The sequence below is a fragment of the Myxine glutinosa genome, chromosome 7 (genome assembly GCF_964187855.1).
Source record: "Myxine glutinosa chromosome 7, kmMyxGlut1.1, whole genome shotgun sequence".
In the NCBI taxonomy this organism is placed as follows: domain Eukaryota; kingdom Metazoa; phylum Chordata; class Myxini; order Myxiniformes; family Myxinidae; genus Myxine; species Myxine glutinosa.
Genome location: NC_136267.1, coordinates 77,043,887 through 77,063,380, shown reverse-complemented (window position 1 = coordinate 77,063,380; position 19,494 = coordinate 77,043,887). Strand labels below are relative to the sequence as shown.

The window sequence follows — 19,494 nt, the reverse complement described above, 5'->3', positions numbered from 1 at the left end:
AACAAGCAGAGGAATGAATGACCAGGAAAAGAGAGACAGACTGAGAGCGAGAGGAGGGGGAAGAAGCACAAGAAAAGATGGTTGTGTGGTGTAAAGTCAACAGTGGTAGAAAAGGTCACAGGTAGGGTTTATGGGGAGAGGGGAGGTAGCGGGGTTATCTGAAGCCTTCCAGTGAAGAGTGGGATTTTTAAAAGGTGGTTGGCAAAACGATTGGTGGTGCATCGGCAAATATTTTAATCACATCTATTTAGTGTTAAGAGGCCGGCAGGTTAGCTTGGAGATATGCTTACTTGCTTTTGAACTGCCAAGCCCAATTTTGAATGCTGATTATGCTATAAACTGTCTCCCTGGTGTTTTGCGTGCAGATTGATACATTCACGTGTGTGCCGTCCACTGGAAGGACGTTAGGCCGGAGGACACATCTACCAGCACTGCGTATTTAATGGACCATAAAGATCCCACAGTCAGTGTCTTTCGCGAAGAGTAGGCGAGTTATTGCCGACGCCCTGAACAGACTACAAATTTCTTATACCGACGACTACAAAGCTACGCCAACCCTTGCACCGACGCTCTGTCAAGAATGTGGTGCATTGATGATAATTTAATTTGGCATTTTTTTTGTATTTTAGACCTGGTTGTCTTGTTAAAACCTGCCTTGATAATATCTGTGAACTTCTTTTATTTTTTTTGAATGTGGCATTGATGAATATTTTCACAAAATGGCTTCATTTAACGATACAAAATCACATCCTCAGATCTACAAAACATTGCCAGCTGTCAGCCAGATGGACAAATAGCAAAGATCTACCTGCCCAAGAGCAAAGCTATATAAACTCGAGTAGCTAGAATCAATTGAGGATTCCAAGCGGTGACACAGAGTTGAAAGAAGGAACAATCATGAGACACCTTCAAATATAGCATTTTTCAAACTGGCAAAACTACAATTTCTAACATTGAACAAAACTCTTTTTATTTTCTGGGATGAATCTGAGGTTTCGAAAATATTGGTTCAATGGTTCTGCAAATAAATCATTTTAATTTATTCCAAAATAAAAACCGATAGAAGATGGCCAACAAGCATTTGGACGAATCGGATTTGTTGTCGGGTGAGCATGATATCTTATAACTTTGAAGAACCCTGTGTAGCGCTGTCCTAGAAATGGGAATGACGAAATTTGGTGGAAAAAAGAAAATAATCATCCCAGCAAGAACAATAGGATTACAGTTTGAAAGCCTAGAAATATAAAATGGAGAGAAAATAGAACACCATACCCCCACACAGTCTAGAGAAAAACGACATGGGAGGTGTCTTTTGAACTCTTGTTGCGTTTCTGAGCACGATCTATATTTCCCATGAGCTGCCATTTTGTTTGAATCTTTATTTTTTCTAACACTGAGAGTGCAAGCAGCAAATTTGATTGGACGAGATGGTGTAATGTTTTGCCCAAGCACTGCAAAACTGGAGATTTTTGAAAGTGCCAACCAGGCAATTTGTGTTCTACATTGCACCCTATTTAACGTGCTACATTAGTTCTCTGTGCCTGTTGTTTGGGTCCTTTATGACATCCCCAAAACAGAAACTTTCCCGTTGGAATGATTTTCAATTTTGTTTGACAGGCAGGCAGACTAAAACCTTAATCCTCTGTGCACATGTGCAATCAGGACGACATTCCGTACAATTTGTAAAATCATGCGACCAAAGTACTGTTAAACTTCAGGTCCGTGTTCCAATTTGTGTTCAAAATATAATATTCAATTGATATAAAGTAGTTCCTCAATCATCGGCTGACATATGGAGACAAGGAAAGACAAAGTACACCAATTCCTTAAGTCCACGTTTCGCTTTGTGCACGTGTGGTAATAAGTCTCCTCCGCTGCTTGTAGCTTTTTGTGATATACTTGCTTGCCAACTTCACCCTCTACTTAATTAGGACCATGCTGAAAAAGATCATTCCTTTTAATGAGCCACACTTTGCCATGTTGTTCTGCAGGAGAAAGAGTTCTATGTTTCCACGGACCATTACTCTATGAAGCTAAGGTAAGAATAATGGCAACACACTGCCCCTTTCCATTCATGTACTGTATTGTTACGGTCCGCGGATAAGGATGTTGTTTGCCGAGCGAAGGCACCGCGGCCGAACAGTTGTTCCCCGACTAAACCCGATTCACCCAAACGTTGGCCGTATCGCGCCACAGATATTCAATGGGGAAAAGACTAAGACGACGAATGCAAAGAGGAAGGAGAAGAAGACGTACAGAAGAGTAACGGGGTTTATTATTATTTACGCACACATAAGCAAAAAGAGCAGTCACGGGTATTTACAGCGGACATGAAAAAGCAGGTAACACAGTGCAAATTACTAGCTTATACTGACTTAGTTTACTACCCAGGACAGCACGAACAGAACAAACTCACGTACGCAAATGGATGGAAGGGTAGGAATCGTTTGGAGGGATGAGCAGGTGGAATCACAGGGCACAGCGAGCAGGTCCACTCCGGGCGGGAGGCGAGGAGCCGGCAGCTCCTTGTATTCGGCTTTACAGCGCACGCCGGCAGCTCCTTGTATTCGGCTTTACAGCGCACGCCGGCAGCTCCTTGTATTCGGCTTTACAGCGCACGCCGGCAGCTCCTTGTATTCGGCTTTACAGTGCACGCCGTCAGGGCTTCACGCGGCTGGTTGAAACGGGGCTGGTTGAAGCGACACTTTGTCAAAGGCTTTTCGTATCTCTCACGCAACTCCGGTGCAACTCTGAACTCTCTCCCGGTGGACTGCCGACCCTCTTACGCACCTGGACTCATCTGCCGTATCCCTCGTGTAGCTTGTCCCAGCGATCGTCGCACCCTTCTCTCATACCTTCAGCGCAGGTCTGTCACGCCCTCTTCGGTTTCGGTACCGCCCTCCCCCCCCGTGCTCTGTTTCGTGACCTTGTATGGTAATCCCACGGGCTTGTCTCCTTATTTGGGCATGGCGCCGACGGCACGCCCCTCGTGGCGAGTCACGGGCTTGTTTCCTTATTTGGGCATGGGGCTGAACAGCCCCACCCTTCGTGGCGCGCCCTGGGCTTGCCTCTCCCTGGCGCCCCCGCCCCTCCTGTTCAAACAGAGCACGGAGCACATATTCACTATAGCAGCGAAATGAGAGGGCGTGCACCCCACGCTTGTGAACTGCTTTACCCACAGATGGAGAGTTTGGCTGGGAAATGGAATGATTGAAGGGGAGCTATTCTTAATTGATTCGGTGCAATGGAGTATTATTTTAATGGAAGACAAGGCCTTACCCTAAAACACATAATAAGATATAAGCTACTGAACAAGGGTTTTATCGGGTCCTTCAATGTGGTGTTTCATGGAATTAACTACCGAGACGCCCTTTTTACCTTTACACAACTCTGGAGGCAGGAGGGGCCATATCCAACAATGTTCATCACCATTTCCAATATAATACAACACAATCAAAAAAATGCAATCCTCATATCCGCAACAGTATTTTGTTTTAATTTCGATATTAAGAGTTTATGGAACGTGAGTGGCAGATAATTTGGATCGAGAACCAAACAATGAAACGCTCCCTTCACATTTTTAGTTGGTTGACTTTCCCTTTGTCGTATCGTTGTTCTACGAGCATTGGTTGGGGATGTGATTTTTGTTCCCTGTCCGTCTGACAAGTTCGGAGACGGGGGAGATTTAAATGAGCTTCGTCCGACCGACCAACCGATCTTTTGTCCATGTACTTTTGTGTACACGTTATTTCAAAAACCATTCACCATTTAGCTTTCATGTTGCAGATATCTATTCCTTTTATTATTTATTCTTTTTATTATTCTTTTTCTTTTCTTTTCTTTATTCTTTATTATTATTATTATTTTCTTTCTAGTATTTCTAGTACTAGGGCATGCCCGTACTATATCTATATCTAAAATTATATCCCCCCCCTCTATTTACATGAAATGGTTTGGTCCAAAGCGAACGGCTTGCGAGTACGGTGACAATCCCCCCCCCTCTATTTACATGAAATGGTTTGGTCCAAAGCGAACGGCTTGCGGAGTTTGGTAAAGAAATCGCCATAGCGTGCACAAATGCGCAGGAAAGCGAAAGAATCGCAAATTAGTTTTTATTAGTTTAAAAACATAGTTTAACGCCAACATAGCGCCAACATAGTTGTGAAATAAATGAATACGCTCTCAAATGTGCCGTCCGAGGCAGAGTCTGTTCGCCACGTTCGGCACACGTGATAGCTCGCTGCTCTCTGATTGGTTGAATCGTTTTTTGGACATAGCTCGGTAACTACTTGTCCGATTAATTTCAAACCTTGAAAAGGCACATCCTCGGGTCCCCAGCAATATACCTGGCAAGTTGCAAGTATATCGGACCCGTGGTTGTCGAGAAACAGCGGTCACAGACAAACAAACAAACACACACACAGACACACAGACACACAGACACACAGACACACACACACACACACACACACACACACACACACACATTACTGGAATTATAGATAGATTATCTTCTAGTATAGTATAGGTAGTATAGGTAGTATAGGTAGTATAGGTAGTAGTATAGGTAGTATATAGGTAGTATAGGTATAGTATAGGTAGTATTATAGTATAGTATAGGTAGTATAGGTAGTATTATAGGTAGTATTTATATTATTAGTTATTCTTTTTTTTTTTTAACACAAGGAGCTGGTACTCTGGGTCACCAACCTTTTGGGTGTCATGAGGAATCGATCTGTGTAATATGAAAACTAAATCTTAAACAGTTTTTGAACTATCACGTACACAAGCCTAGTAACTGAGATGGTTGCCATGGCAACATATTTCACCCAATCAGAGCTGCTATCTAATCAGGTTGAGATAATGTCATGAGGAATAGATATCTGCAAAAAAACCACCTCTTAAGGTGGTTTTTTGCAGATATCTATTCCTCATGACATTATCTCAACCTGATTAGATAGCAGCTCTGATTGGGTGAAATATGTTGCCATGGCAACCATCTCAGTTACTAGGCTTGTGTACGTGATAGTTCAAAAACTGTTTAAGATTTAGTTTTCATATTACACAGATCGATTCCTCATGACACCCAAAAGGTTGGTGACCCAGAGTACCAGCTCCTTGTGTTAAAAAAAAAGAAGAAAAAAAGTAGCAGTTGATATGGGCTGGCAACTGGCAAGACAGACGAGAGGAACGCACACTCACCTCTGACCTGTCTAGCATGTTTTTGGATCTTTGCCTGGCTTTAAAATATCACCCTTGTCTTGCATGCACCACTATTCATTATTGTGTGTACCGTCCCCTCAGATGGACGTTTTTTTTCTCGTTTTTTTTCTTTTTTTGTTGTTGTTGTATACAAGATCGAGGCTCGTGAAAGAGCGAACATTAATCACACAGAAAGACAAACCGACACATAAAACATATAACATCGGGAGCGGTAGACAAGATGGGGAGAAAGGGGGAAGGACACAAACACAACATTTGAGAGCAGGGACCGAGAGACATGGAGACATTGAGAGATCTGTGGGAGGGAGAGGGCTTTAGGGCGGGAGGCATGGGAAGGGGGGGGGGGGGTGGTAGAGGTATAGAACATATGGACACTGCCAGGACTTCCAGGAAAGAAGTTGGAATTTCAAACAAGGTGGATCTGGGATGAATTAGTGGGGGTAGAAAAGATCAAAGGTTTTGGATGGGGGAAGATAAGAGATGGTGGTGAACAGCTGTTTTAAAGACCTGGAGGGAGGAGTGGGATTGAAGGGAGTGTGGGAGTTTGTCCCAGAGGCGGGAGAAAAGTGGAATGAAAGAGTGAAGGTGAGCAGAGAGCCGAGATTTCGGCAGTTTAACCATCAGAGGGTTGCTGGCAGATCTTGTGCGACCTGTAGGAATATTTGGGGGACGGAGCACAGAGAGAGCTGCGGGAGCAAGGCCGGAGAGGAGTCGGTAGAAGACAGAAAGACCACCTACCTGCCTGCGGTGAGTGAGTGAAAGGCCCTCAGAGATAGCTTCATCGCGGGAGATTCCAATGATTCTGAAAGCTTTGGTTTCAACAGCGTGAAGCCGAGCTAGGTGTGAGGCAGGAGCACCGGCCCATAGGGGAGAACAGTATTCCATTGAGCTGCGGATGAAAGCCTTGTATGTGGTGAGGAGCTCAGGTGTGCCTAGGAAGGACTTCGCACGACGGAGGATGCCCAGTCGGCGACTGGCTTTGGAGGCCAGCTTGGAAATGTGGTTTTCCCAAGAAAGATCATGGCAGATCGTGAGACCCAAAAGCTTGAGCGACAGATCTTCTTGGAGAGGATTGTTGAGAAAGTAGATGGGAGGGTTGTCCAGTCGATCTTTTCGGAGAGACATAGTAAGAGTGTGAGATTTGTCAGGATTGAAAGACATGTTCCACTTGTTTGACCAGTCTGTGATTTTGTCCAGGTCTTCAGAGAGTGAGGAGGCTGCAGACTGCCGATCTGAGGGAAGAGGAATGGAGCGGCAGAGAGTGGAGTCATGAGAGTCATTTTAAACTGGGTGATCCATTGTTTTGGTGGTAATGCCATCTACTAGCATTAGTTGGTGGAGGTTAAAGATCCAACGATGTCCTTTGCGAAGAGTATGTGAGTTTTCTTTGGTACCATGAATAAATGATGTCACCTTCAGTCGAAAGTCAGGCCTGGCCAGTCGGTTCATGAAAGGCGAGGGCCAAAAACGTTCCCCAGATAACCCCACAATAAGTTTCGAATAATTGGAGCCATTATAGATGTAGTAGAGTAGTTAGTTGTATTATCGGCTCACCTTCGTTGGGTAATTTAACGTGGTGATATTTAAGAAAAGTAATGCTTCTTCTGGAACACATTGTACACTTGAAAACATGGGGATATACTGAAACCATATTTGGCCTTGCTGGACCATACTGTAATGTTTTTGTCATGTAAAATGCCAAGTGATCAGTTTTGAAGTTTTCATCGTACATGGTGTTGCGGCCATGGAAATGCACCCCTAGCATTCAGAGACGCACAATATTTCCCGAATTAGATGTCTCTAATTTGTGTGTGGAATAGATTTCTCGCCTGTTGTCTCGAGGTATTGGGGAGGGAAATTCGTTGAGATTAGCATGCTTCATTCCCCGTGTAATCTCCCCCGATTTTCCAACTTTTAGTCCAACAATCGATCTTTCGATCCTTTAACACCTCCATCTACCCATATATCGCTGGTCTCTCACCCTTTCGCTTCCAAACCGTGACCCCTCAAGATCTATCCCTCTTCACCTTTCAAACCCCTTATCCTTTTGCCTCCCAACCTCTACTTTACACCATCCCCTGAAACCTCCCCCCTTTTTCATTCGACATCCGAAACAATTACCCTTTCACCACCGAATGAGTTACGTCTCAAACTACCCTGTTAACTCCATACAATGGGCCCTTCAGCGTGTACAAATCATCGTGAAAATAAATAGATTTATTTCCTTTCTTTCCAGCAAAACTCCCGCATTAAACACATTAGAGGCGATCATTAGCGCTACATTTATCTTCATCGTGCAAGGCAGTTCCTACGTGTTCAAGGTTACTACTGTTGGAGACGACAACAGCTGCTCGCCAGTGGGTGTGGTTTGGTTGCAATACCAACCTTCCGCCGCTATGGCCAGGCAGAGGCCAATGAGAAGTGACATGGCCGGGGAGACGAGCAATGACAGGAGCCATAACCTCACCCCTTCTCGGCGGTTATAAAAGGCCAGATCGGCAAGCGATTTGACGCTTGACCCTCCAATCGTCTTGTCTGCTGGGAGGTCTTGACAGCGCTCAACTCGCCACTCTCCTCGTGTCGTATCCCGGGAGGTCTTGACTGCTCTGGACTCTACACTTGTCTTGTCTGCCTGGAGGTCTTGAATCGTCTCGCTCTCGTCCATCAAGCGCTCTCGTCCGCCAAGCTCTCCTTACCACAAGTCCTTTGGCCAAGACTGTGCGTGCTGATATCTGCCTGTTCAGACCGCGAGACCCACCAAGGGGGCGCTGGCATACCATGAGTCTGCACCAAACCTGCATGGTGTGCTGTGAAGCTGTGAGGGGCTGCCAGAACCCCTGAATTGTCTATTTGGACCACGAGAGCTGCAACCATTCCTGTCCTGCACTTGGGATTCATGCAATCTCACCTGTCTGTGTAAGGTGAACCAGGATCCGTACCCACGCTCTGCCTCTAATATACTCGTCTTTCTAAATCTTCTCTCCCGGATGATTGAGGGTGCCATGTCTTGCGTTTAGTCATAGATAACAATATGTAAGTGGGCTCCGTCAGCGTTAAGGATCTTTTCCTTACTTTTGTACCTTTAATTGTGATATTTTGCTTGTGATTGTAAATGCGTCTTGAATAAATATTGCTTTGTTGTGCTTTGGAAAAAATGCATTGAACTGTTAAACATTAAGCTGGACCATTGGACACTTGTTTTTGAACTGTTGAACGTTTCCAACCTGCTTGCTTTCATCCTGTCCTTCTTTGGTCCAACTTAATGTGCAAGACTAGATAGACAGAAAGTTCTGCCCCACTGTTTGGCTCTGCTGGTTTAGCCAATGTACAACCCACGGTTTCACTCGGCTGTAATAAGTAGACAGGTGTGCGTTGAGGGTACAGGCCCCAATTGGGATGGCCAAACCACCTGTAAGGTAACTCGTTAATAAAGGAGCGAGAACCCTGCTCAGTTTGGTAGTTTCCATCAGCATCCATGGTTGAGGAGCAATCTGCCCGACCGCGGAGTTATCCTTGTCTGGTGGTCTCAGGTCCGGAGGTCAGGGAACGGGTCTGAGGAAGCCCTTTGTGGTAACCCCTGAACACCTGGTTGTGTGTGTGTGTGTGTGTGTGTGTGTGTGTGTGTGTGTGTGTGTGTGTGTGTGTGTGTGTGTGTGTGTGTGTGTGTGTGTGTGTGTGTGTGTGTGTGTGTGTGTGTGTGTGTGTGTGTGTGCGTGTGTGTGTGTGTGTGTGTGTGTGTGTGCGTGTGTGTGCGCGCGTGTGTGCGCGTGTACACACAGGGTGGTCCAGAAACCCTGGGCACATTTTGATGAACGATACCTGCAACAAACAACTAAGTTTATTATTGTTCTTTGGTGAAAGACATGATTACTCGTAAATGGATGTGACCGCTTCAACACGCCCAGGCATCACGTGATATGCAACAGGGTGAGGTGCATCACGTGATATGGATCGGGGTGAGCTTTGCTCACTGTGCTTCACGCGTTTGTCTTTGCATTAGTTTAGTTCATTGTGAATTTGACGCCCTAATATGACAGAGGATATTGTGAGACAGAAAATTCGCGCTTTACGCTTGTATTCTGCATCTTGAAATTTGGCTGAAGTTCACAGACAACTTGTCAAAGAATGTGGCACCGACGCAATTGACAGAAGAACCATCGGTAGAATAAACAAGCAGTTTGATGAAACCGGCAGCATTCTTCCAAAACAGTCACCAGGTAGGCTTCGTACTGTTCGAACTGAGGAAAGCAGAGCGGTCATTCAACAACAACTCGACAGTAACACACCATTATCAACTCGTCGTTAATCAAACGTCACCAACATAAGCCGATAATTGATCGATTCGAAGAATACTAAAAGACCTTAATGGGAAACCATACATACCCAGAGTAATTCACCAACTATGTGCCGGTGATTTTGACAGGCGCGTTAAGGCAGGTGAGACATTGCTTGGGTTAATGAATATGGACAATGATTTGCAGAACAGGATCTTGTCGTCAGATGAATCCAAGTTTACTTTATCTGGTTCTGTGAATCGTCATAACAGTGTGATATGAGCAGTGGACAACCCACGATTTACTGTTGAGCACAAGTCCAGTATCAAGCTAGTGTGTCCGTCTGGGCAGGCATTTCTTCTGCATTTCTTCATTTCTTCTGTTGGACCAATATTTTTCAAAGAAAATGTGAATGCTGCAAATTAACTTCTAATGTTGGATTAGCATGTATTTCCACTCGATGATGGCCAAATGTGGTCCATGCATGATGGTGCGCCTGCTCATTATGCTGCCAGTGTACGCTAGGCCCTTGATTTGAACTTTACAGACAAATGGATTAGCCATCATGGTCCGGTTGAATGGCCACCGTGGTCTTGTGATTTAACACCCTGCGATTTCTTCCTTTGGGGTTTCCTCAAACACAAAGTGTATGCGAGGAATCCTACGACCCTCAGACTTGAAACAATTCATCCATAATGAGACTGCTGCCTTAACGACTGAAACATGCAGAACTGTGTGCCAGAGTGTTTCGTCATGGCTACAGCTGTGCATAGACAATGAAGGAAAGCAGTTTGAACATTTGATTTGTTTGTCTGTTTGTTTCATGTATATTAGACTGATTAGACTGTTTAACGAGTAATCGTGTTTTGTTTTGCACCAAAGAACAATAATAAACTTAGTTGTTTGTTGCAGGTATTGTTCTTCAAAATGTGGCCAGGGTTTTTGGACCACCCTGTTATATATGTATATACTGTATATACTGCATACGTATTGGCTCCATTATATTAAGAATATGGCAAAATAGTGTTGGGGTCAAAAATATGTGATCGTCTATTAAAGACATTTCTTCTTTTGTGTGCAGCACATGGCTGCATGTAGCATCCCTTGCTGGGGCACAGCTGAGCAGCTGATGTAGTGCACCCTGTGGGCCAGAGCAGGAATTTGTCATTTGTTCAGGGTGCCAGCAACGGCTCACCTACTCTTCGCAAAGAACATCGTGATCGATTTAACGTCCACCAACTAACGCTGGCAGACGGGACACTAAGTTTAACCTCCATCTAAGGGATAGCACACACGTCTTGCCTGTGAAACAAGAAGTGATTCTTCACCATTGAGTGACGGGGCTAAAACCAATATATAGCGCAATAACTCAAAAAATATTGACGGATTCAGCTGAAATTTGGTGGACCGGTTGGTCGTTTGACAAGGACAAATCGATTCGATTTTGGTGAAGATCTGAATATGGATTCGGATATGGGTATTATTTAATTTTTCAAGTGATTCTACACCATTGAGAGATTGGGCGAAAAGCGATATGTAACATGATATTTAAAAAAATTTACGGATGAGTTATGACTAAACTTGGTGCACAATTTGGTTAGGTGACAAGAACAAGCCGATTAGATTTTGGTTCAGGTCCGAATCCAGATCCGGCCTATCAGTGGGATACATACAATCTGTTCAGTCTGGTGGAGGTATGCACTCTACCGTGTGCTGTTCTCATTGGATTGAGTTCTGGGGATTGGAGAGGGATTGGACACACAATTAGATTGGATTTAGCATACCACACCATGGAAATGACCAAGAAAATAATATACGGTTGTGGCAAAAAATATTGGCACCCTTCCACTTCTTTCAAATAATGCAACATTTCTTCTAGAAAATTGTTGAAATAAAAAAATTCTTTGGTATCCACACATGTATTTATTTGATCCGCAGTGGACAAAAAAAAAAAAAATCTGAAAAAATTACGAAATCTTATCTTATTCCACACAGAGATCCTAAAATGGCCCGGACAATATTATTGGCACCTTTTAGAAGTTGTTAAAATAATTGGATTTCAAGCACGTGATTCTCCTTTGGAATTGAACTCGCCTACGGTGAGTTGCAGGTGCCTGCAATATAACAATCACTCATTCAACCACTTTGAATAGAGAAAAGGAGTCATTCTGCTGTTTTGTGTCAATGTGTGTACCGCAATGAGCATGGAGAAAATATAGAAAACCAGAGAATTGTCTGAGGAGGTCAAACATAAGATTGTAGCCAAGCATGAACAATCTCAAGGCTACAAGTCCATCTCCAGAGACCTTGATGTTCCTGTGTCCACCATACGCAATGTTAGCAGGAAGTTTAAGGCCCATGGCACTGCAGCTAACCTCCCTGGATGTGACCGCGAGAAAACCTGATTGAAGATTGCAGCGAAGGATTGTTCGAATGGTGGAGAAAGCACCTCAATCAACTGTAAAAACAGATTCAAGCTGACCTTCAGACACAAGGTACGACAGCTTAAATTCACCGCACCCGTCACCAACTCAATGAAAGGGGGTTCTATGGTAGGAGACCCAGGAGGACCCCACTGCTGAGGGAGCCTGACAGGAGTTTGCCAAAACACACCTGGACAAGCCAAAATCCTTCTGGGAGAATGTTCTGTGGACAGATAAGACCAACTTGGAGCTTTTTGGTAAAAAAAACCCCTTAGAGGCCATTTTTCCCCGCAAGCGGGGGTTGGCCTTTTTCGGGGACCGTGGTTGTTGTTGTTTTTTGGTCCCCTTTTTGAAGCAATGTTTTACGGCCGGATGCCCTTCCTGCCGCCAACCCTTTTTGTCGCCTTTTTACGACAAACAGGGAATTACCAGTGAACTGGTACTCAATTTGCCGACCTCAGAAGGATGACAGGCTGAGTCAACCCCCCTGGCGTTAATTCAGCGATCGACCGGGATTCAAATCCAGGATCCGAGGATCCTAAGCTGGCACCCTAGCCGCTAGCCCAACACCAGGGTATGGAAAGCACATAATAATCTTTATGTTTACAGAAAACAAAATGAAGCCTTCAAAGAAAAGAATACCTTCCCTACAGTCAAACATGGGTGAGGTTCAGTGATGTTTTGGGTTTTGCAGTGCTGCTTCTGGCACTGGGTACCTTAAATGTGTGCATGGCGTCATGAAATCAGGAGATTACCAAGGCTTTTTGGAGTGCAATGTTCAACCTAGTGTCAGAAAGCTGGGTCTCCGTCGAAGGTCATGGGTCTTGCAGAAGGCCAATGACCCCAAACACACTTTAAAAAGCACCAAGGAATGGTTCAAGACAAAACGCTGGACTGTTCTGAAGTTGCCAGCAATGAGTTCAGATCTAAATCCCATTGAACACCTGTGGAGAGATCTGAAAACAGCAGTTGGGAGAAAGCACCCTTCAAATCTGGGAGAACTGGTGCAGTTTGCACAAGAAGAGTGTGCCAAACTGCCAGTAGAGAGGTGGAGGAAGCTCATTCATGTCTCTGGGAAGATGTCCAAAGGCCGTACTACCAAATATTAAGTCTAGGGTGTCAATAATTTTGTCAATGCCATTTCTTTATATTTTCTGATTTATTTATTTATTATTATTATTATTATTTTTTGTATACAGAATCGAGGCTCGTGAAAGAGCTAACATTTATCACACAAACAAATCAAACAGACAAACAAAATATATAAAAAGAGGGAGCGGTAGACAAGATGGGGAGAGAAGGGGAAGCACACAAACACAACATCTGAGAGCAGGGACATCGGGAGATGTGTGGGAGGGAGAGGCCTTTGGGGGGAGGAGGCGTGCGAAGGGGGGGGGGGGGGGCGAGTGGGAGAAGTATAAAACACAAGGACACCAAGGACTTCCAGGAAAGAAGTTGGGATTTCAAAAAAGTGGATTTGGGGTGAAATTAGCGGGGGTAGAAAAGATCAAGGTTTTGGATGGGGGAAGATAAAAGATGGTGGTGAACAGCTGTTTTAAAGACCTGGAGGGAGGAGTGGGATTGAAGAGAGTGAGGGAGTTTGTTCCAGAGGCGGGAGAAAAGAGGAATGAAGGAGTGAGGGAGTTTGTTCCAGAGGCGGGAGAAAAGAGGAATGAAAGAGTGAAGGTGAGCAGAGAGTCTTGATTTTGGCAGTTTAATCATAAGAGGGTTGCAGGCAGATCTTGTGCGACCTGTAGGAATATTTGGGGGACAGAGCCCAGAGAGAGCTGTGGGGGCAAGGCCGGAGAGGAGTCGGTAGAAGACGGAAAGACCACCAACCTGCCTGCGGTGAGTGAGTGAAAGGCCCTTGGAGTTAGCTTCATCGCGAGAGATTCCAATGATTCTGAACGCTTTGGTTTCAACAACGTGAAGACGAGCTAGGTGTGAGGCAGGAGCACCAGCCCAGAGCGGAGAGCAGTATTCAATTGAGCTGCGGATGAAAGCCTTGTATGTGGTGAGGAGCTCAGGTGTGCCAAGGAAGGACTTCGCACGACGGAGGATGCCCATTGCCCAGTCGGCGATTGGCTTTGGAGGCCAGATTTTAAATGTGGTTTTCCCAGGAAAGATCATGGCAGATACTGAGACCCAAAAGCTTGAGTGACAGAACTTCTTGGAGAGGATTATTCAGAAAGTGGATGGGAGGGTTGTCCAGTCAGTCTTTTCGGAGAGACATCGTAAGAGTGTGAGATTTGTCAGGATTGAAAGACATGTTCCACTTGTTTTCCCAGTCTGTGATTTTGTCCAGGTCTGCACAGAGTGAGGAGGCTGCAGACTGCCGATCTGAGGGATGAGGAATGGAGTGGCAGAGAGTGGAGTCGTCAGCAAAGAGATAGAGAGGATTTTCAAGAGAGTCAGAGAGATCATTGATGAAGACCAGAAAAAGCACAGGGCCCAGAACACTGCCTTGGGGAACTCCAGCCTGAACAGGAAGAGGAGATGAGAGAAACCCATTCAGGGCCACACGTTGACTACGATTTAAAAGGATATATTAAGTTCTGAATCAAAAACAAAGGTTCTGTAATATTAACAGTGAAATAAAGAATTGTGGAGACCAAATACTTTTGTCAACTTCAACTTATTTTTGGAGAAAATTGTGAGTTGTTTGAAAAAAGTGCAAGGGTGCCATTATTTTTGGCCACGACTGTATAGGAGTAATTGTGGTAAGTTGTTAAAGTAATCAGCACAATGCCAGACAGTAACAAATACTATTTGAGGATTCGTTCAGAGAGAAAGTTTTTAATTCAAAACATATTTCCTCAATAAGATCTAGCAAGGCCTTGATTTATAAACTCTGCAGTTCTCTGAATTATATTACTGAAAAATTTATGAAACTGAACTACTGGGAAGATTGAGCAAAAAAGCAGTTAAAATGTTTTTGAAGATTGCTGGAATCATTTGTAGGATAGCCCCACATCAAATATCCTATTTGAACGTCGTAACCATCAAATCAAAGTTGTAACCTTTGAACGTTTATTTTATCTCGAGGATTGCAAGAATAATTGTGAAATGTTTGAAGCAGCTGTTATACAATCTAATCTCCCGAGATCATGACATTGAGCAAACTTCTTCCAACTCTTTGCAGTGCGTGAAAATCCTCGTTAAAGACAAGCATATCAAGTACTTTGTGCATTACAATGGCTGGAACAAAAAGTAAGTATGTTGCATGTTGTAAGACAGTGTAACATTGTGCTGCTCGTTGTAAAACTGAAGGGCGGTGGTTGGTGAGGATCGGTTGGTTGCTAAAGTGGCCCGAGGCTTGTTATCTGCATCATACAGGCATAATGCGGGGTCCTTGTAATGCAAAAGCTCTTTCCTTACAGTTGGGATGAGTGGGTGCCTGAGAGCAGAGTTCTGAAATATGTGGACACCAACCTGCAGAAGCAAAAAGATCTACAGAGACTGAACCAGTGAGTCATTTACTATGTATGAAGGTCAAGATAACATTAGTACAATCTGCTGATCAATATTTATTTATTTATTTTGTTTTAATTTAACCTCCATGTGTTGTGTTTCAAAAAAAATGCTTTTGTACAAATTCCAGAATGAAGGCATGGGCATTTCATTTAAGTACAGTCATTAAACAATTTTTTTCATTGTCTATATAATAAGATCCAATGTATTTGTGTCAGCTTTGCATCTCCTCCCAAACCACTGGTCACACAAAGGTGAAAATGGAACCATTTGAATAGTCAAGGACCATGCAGTGGATGGTCAAGAAAAATTTGATTTGGAGAAAAACCTTTCATTCTTCACATCGATAAATGCCCAGACAAAGCAATAGTGTGAGCTGTATGCTTTATGTGGCTGTGTGACGAGTCACGAAGTACTGCCGATTGGCTGGTGACGCTAGGTGCACTGCGAATGTCTCCTTGCAAGTGATGTCAATATGTCTTTACTGCACCTGTTTCCCGTTTCAAAATAAAAAAAATTAGAGCTACAAACAACATAACAAAACGTCGGCCGAGGGCCCAAGGGCTTGTGGGTTGCATCATAAATAGCAGCTGTATCATCTGATAAAATATTGTATTCTGCATCATACAGGCATAATGTATGCTTTCACGAGCCTCGATCTTGTATACAAAAAAAAAAAAAAAAAAAAAAAAAAAAAAAAAATAAACACTCCTAAACTCCCCCCTTGCCCCTCCACTCCTGAACTCCCTCCTTGCCCTTCCCCTCCTAAACTCCCCCCTTGCCCCTCCCCTCCAAATCCCCCCCTTGCCCCTACACTCCCAAACTCCCCCCTTGCCCCTTCACTCCTAAACTCCCCCCTTGCCCCTTCACTCCTAAACTCCCCCCTTGCCCCTCCCCTCCTAAACTCCCCCCTCACTCCTCCCCTTCAAAACTCCCCCCTCACTCCTCCCCTTCAAAACTCCCCCCCAACCCCTCCCATTCAAATCTCCCCCCATACCATTCCTCTCCAATTCTCCCTCCTCCCCCCTCCTCCTCAAAGCTGCCTCCTCCCCACTTCGTCTCCCTTCTATCTCATACCTCCACCCCCCCCCCCAACCTTCTACTTTCCTCTGCCCCCCCCTCAAACAACCCCTCACTGTGCCTCATCCCTTCACCATCAAACCTTTCATCCTCCTCATCCTTCCCTTTCTTGGAACTCTTCTGTAATCTCTGACACACTATCAACTGCTCTCCCTACCTCCCCCTCTCATCCTTCATCTTACCCTACTCCTCCCCTCCCCTGTCCTGTACCCGATGCTCCCCCTCTCTCTTCATTAACGGTATGGACCTCAAACATCCGGGGCCTTCGCTCAAACCTGACTGATCTCTCCATACAGGTTGCTTCTGACAATCCAGACTTGATCTGCTTAACAGAGGCTTTCCTCCTTCAAGATGTCTCTGATTCCTTAATATCTCTTCCTGGTTACTCCCTCCTCCGGTATGATAGACCTGAGCCTCGTCCTGGTGGTGGGGTGTCTATCTTTATCAAAAACTCTCTTCCTCACTCTCCTTCCACTGCCCTCTCTCCTCCTCACCCCCAGGAGTACCTCTGGCTACGGCTTCCTCTCCGCTCCCACCTTTTGTTCATATGTGTTCTGCACCGTCCTCCAAACAGTGATGACTCCATTTACATTTCACTGTCTGACAACATGGACCAACTTCTATCCACTCATCCCAACTCTCTCTTCCTCATATGTGGTGACTTCAACTGTCATCATGCCAGCTGGTTGGGTGTGGGTTCCTCTCTCACCAGTCATGGCACCTCAGCAAAGGACTTCTGTGACTCACTGGGATTCACACAATCTGTCAATTTCCCGACCCGGATCTCAGCCAATGGAGTATCTTCTCTTCTAGACTTGGTTATGACAAACTTCCCTGCTAATGTCTGCTGCTCTTCTTCTGCTCCAATCGGTTCTTCTGATCATGTGCTTGTCAAAGTGGACATCTCTCTGGCCATTCTCAGAGAGCCTCCTCAGCGTCGACGAGTCTGGCATTTCATTCAGGCCGACTGGGACGGTCTTCAAGCAGCCATCAATCGTCTGGATTGGTCTCCCATCTCCATTGCCTCTGACATCAATTCTTCCTGGGAATTCTTCCAAAGCAAACTGCTCTCTCTCATGCACAGATTTATCCCATCTCGTCTTCAGTTGTCTTACCCTTCCTCCCGTCCATGGTACACTGAATCTTGTGGTGAGGCAGTTGCCCTGAAACAACTTGCCTTTGCCTCTTGGAAGGCAAATCCAACTGAAGGCAATCTCAGTTCCTTCCACCAAGCTCGGAACAAGTGTGTGTCTACCCTCAGGAGTGCCAGGAAGCACTATCTCTCCACACTCAAGAATGAACTCTCAAACCTGTCTCCTTCCTCCAAATCCTGGTGGCGTCTGGTCAAATCCGTTTCTGGTGTTTGTTCCCCCTCCATCCCCTCCCTTACCTCAAATGGCCACACAGTTGACATCGCACGTGACAAAGCCGAATGCCTCAACTCTGTGTTTGCCTCAAAATCTTGTGTCCCAAACCCATCTCTCTCTGTTCCCACCCTTCCCAGTCGATCCCAACTGCTCCTGGACTCTGTGTCCTTCTCTCCTGACAAGGTGGAGGAGTTTTTGTCTAGCCTCGACTCTGATTCTGCAACTGGACCAGACGGCATCAGCCCACGGGTCCTAAAATCCTGCTCTGCTGCTCTATCTCACCCTCTCTCTGTCCTTTTCACCCTCTCTTTTGCTCAAGGTCATCTGCCAGCATCCTGGAAATCAGCAAACATTACCGCTTTACACAAAAAAGGTGCAAAAACAGATACTTGCAACTACAGACCAATCAGCCTGCTCCCAATTATCAGCAAAGTCATGGAATCCATCATTGCTTCGGATATGAAATCTTTCCTCTTCTCCAACGGCTTGATCTCTGATCATCAATTTGGTTTCAGACCAGGTCACTCTACTCTGGACATGCTGCTTCTGCTGTCTCAACAATGGATGGAGGTCCTCAATGCCAAACAGGAAATCAGAGCTGTCTCTCTCGACATATCACGTGCCTTCGATACGGTGTGGCACCCAGCTCTGCTCACCAAACTCTCCTCCTATGGTATCCATGGAAATCTCCATGCATGGCTTGCGGACTTCCTCTCTGGTCGTAGTCAACGTGTGGCCCTGAATGGATTTCTCTCAACTCCCCTTCCTGTTCAGGCTGGAGTTCCCCAAGGCAGTGTTCTGGGCCCTGTGCTTTTTCTGGTCTTTCTCAATGATCTCTCTGACTCTCTGGAAAATCCTCTCTATCTCTTTGCTGATGATTCCACTCTCTGCCGCTCCATTCCTCTGCCCTCAGATCGGCAATCTGCAGCCTCCTCACTCTCTGAAGACTTGGACAAAATCACAGACTGGTCAAACAAGTGGAACATGTCTTTCAATCCTGACAAATCTCACACTCTTACTATGTCTCTCCGAAAAGATCGACTGGACAACCCTCCCATCTACTTTCTCAACAATCCTCTCCAAGAAGTTCTGTCGCTCAAGCTTTTGGGTCTCACCATCTGCCATGATCTTTCTTGGGAAAACCACATTTCCAAGCTGGCCTCCAAAGCCAGTCGCCGACTGGGCATCCTCCATCGTGCGAAGTCCTTCCTCGGCACACCTGAGCTCCTCACCACATACAAGGCTTTCATCCGCAGCTCAATGGAATACTGTTCTCCCCTATGGGCCGGTGCTCCTGCCTCACACCTAGCTCGGCTTCACGCTGTCGAAACCAAAGCTTTCAGAATTATTGGAATCTCCCGCGATGTAGCTATCTCTGAGGGCCTTTCACTCACTCACCGCAGGCAGGTAGGTGGTCTTTCTGTCTTCTACCGACTCCTCTCCGGCCTTGCACCCCCAGCTCTCTCTGTGCTCTGTCCCCCAAATATTCCTACAGGTCGCACAAGATCTGCCAGCAACCCTCTGATGGTTAAACTGCCGAAATCTCGGCTCTCTGCTCACCTTCACTCTTTCATTCCTCTTTTCTCCCGCCTCTGGAACAAACTCCCTCACTCCCTTCAATCCCACTCGTCCCTCCAGGTCTTTAAAACAGCTGTT

At 45.3% G+C, this 19,494-nt stretch overlaps 1 protein-coding gene across 1 annotated transcript in view; it reads left to right on the top strand.

Moving 5' to 3' along the window:
- Positions 1 to 19,494, top strand: part of MORF4L1 (mortality factor 4 like 1) — a 64,832-nt gene that overhangs the window by 1,839 nt on the left and 43,499 nt on the right. The window contains exons 2-4 of the mRNA XM_068122567.2: positions 1,992 to 2,038; positions 15,063 to 15,130; positions 15,301 to 15,387. Of these exons, the coding sequence (XP_067978668.1) occupies positions 1,992 to 2,038; positions 15,063 to 15,130; positions 15,301 to 15,387 (202 nt within the window). The remainder of the gene's footprint in view (positions 1 to 1,991; positions 2,039 to 15,062; positions 15,131 to 15,300; positions 15,388 to 19,494) is intronic.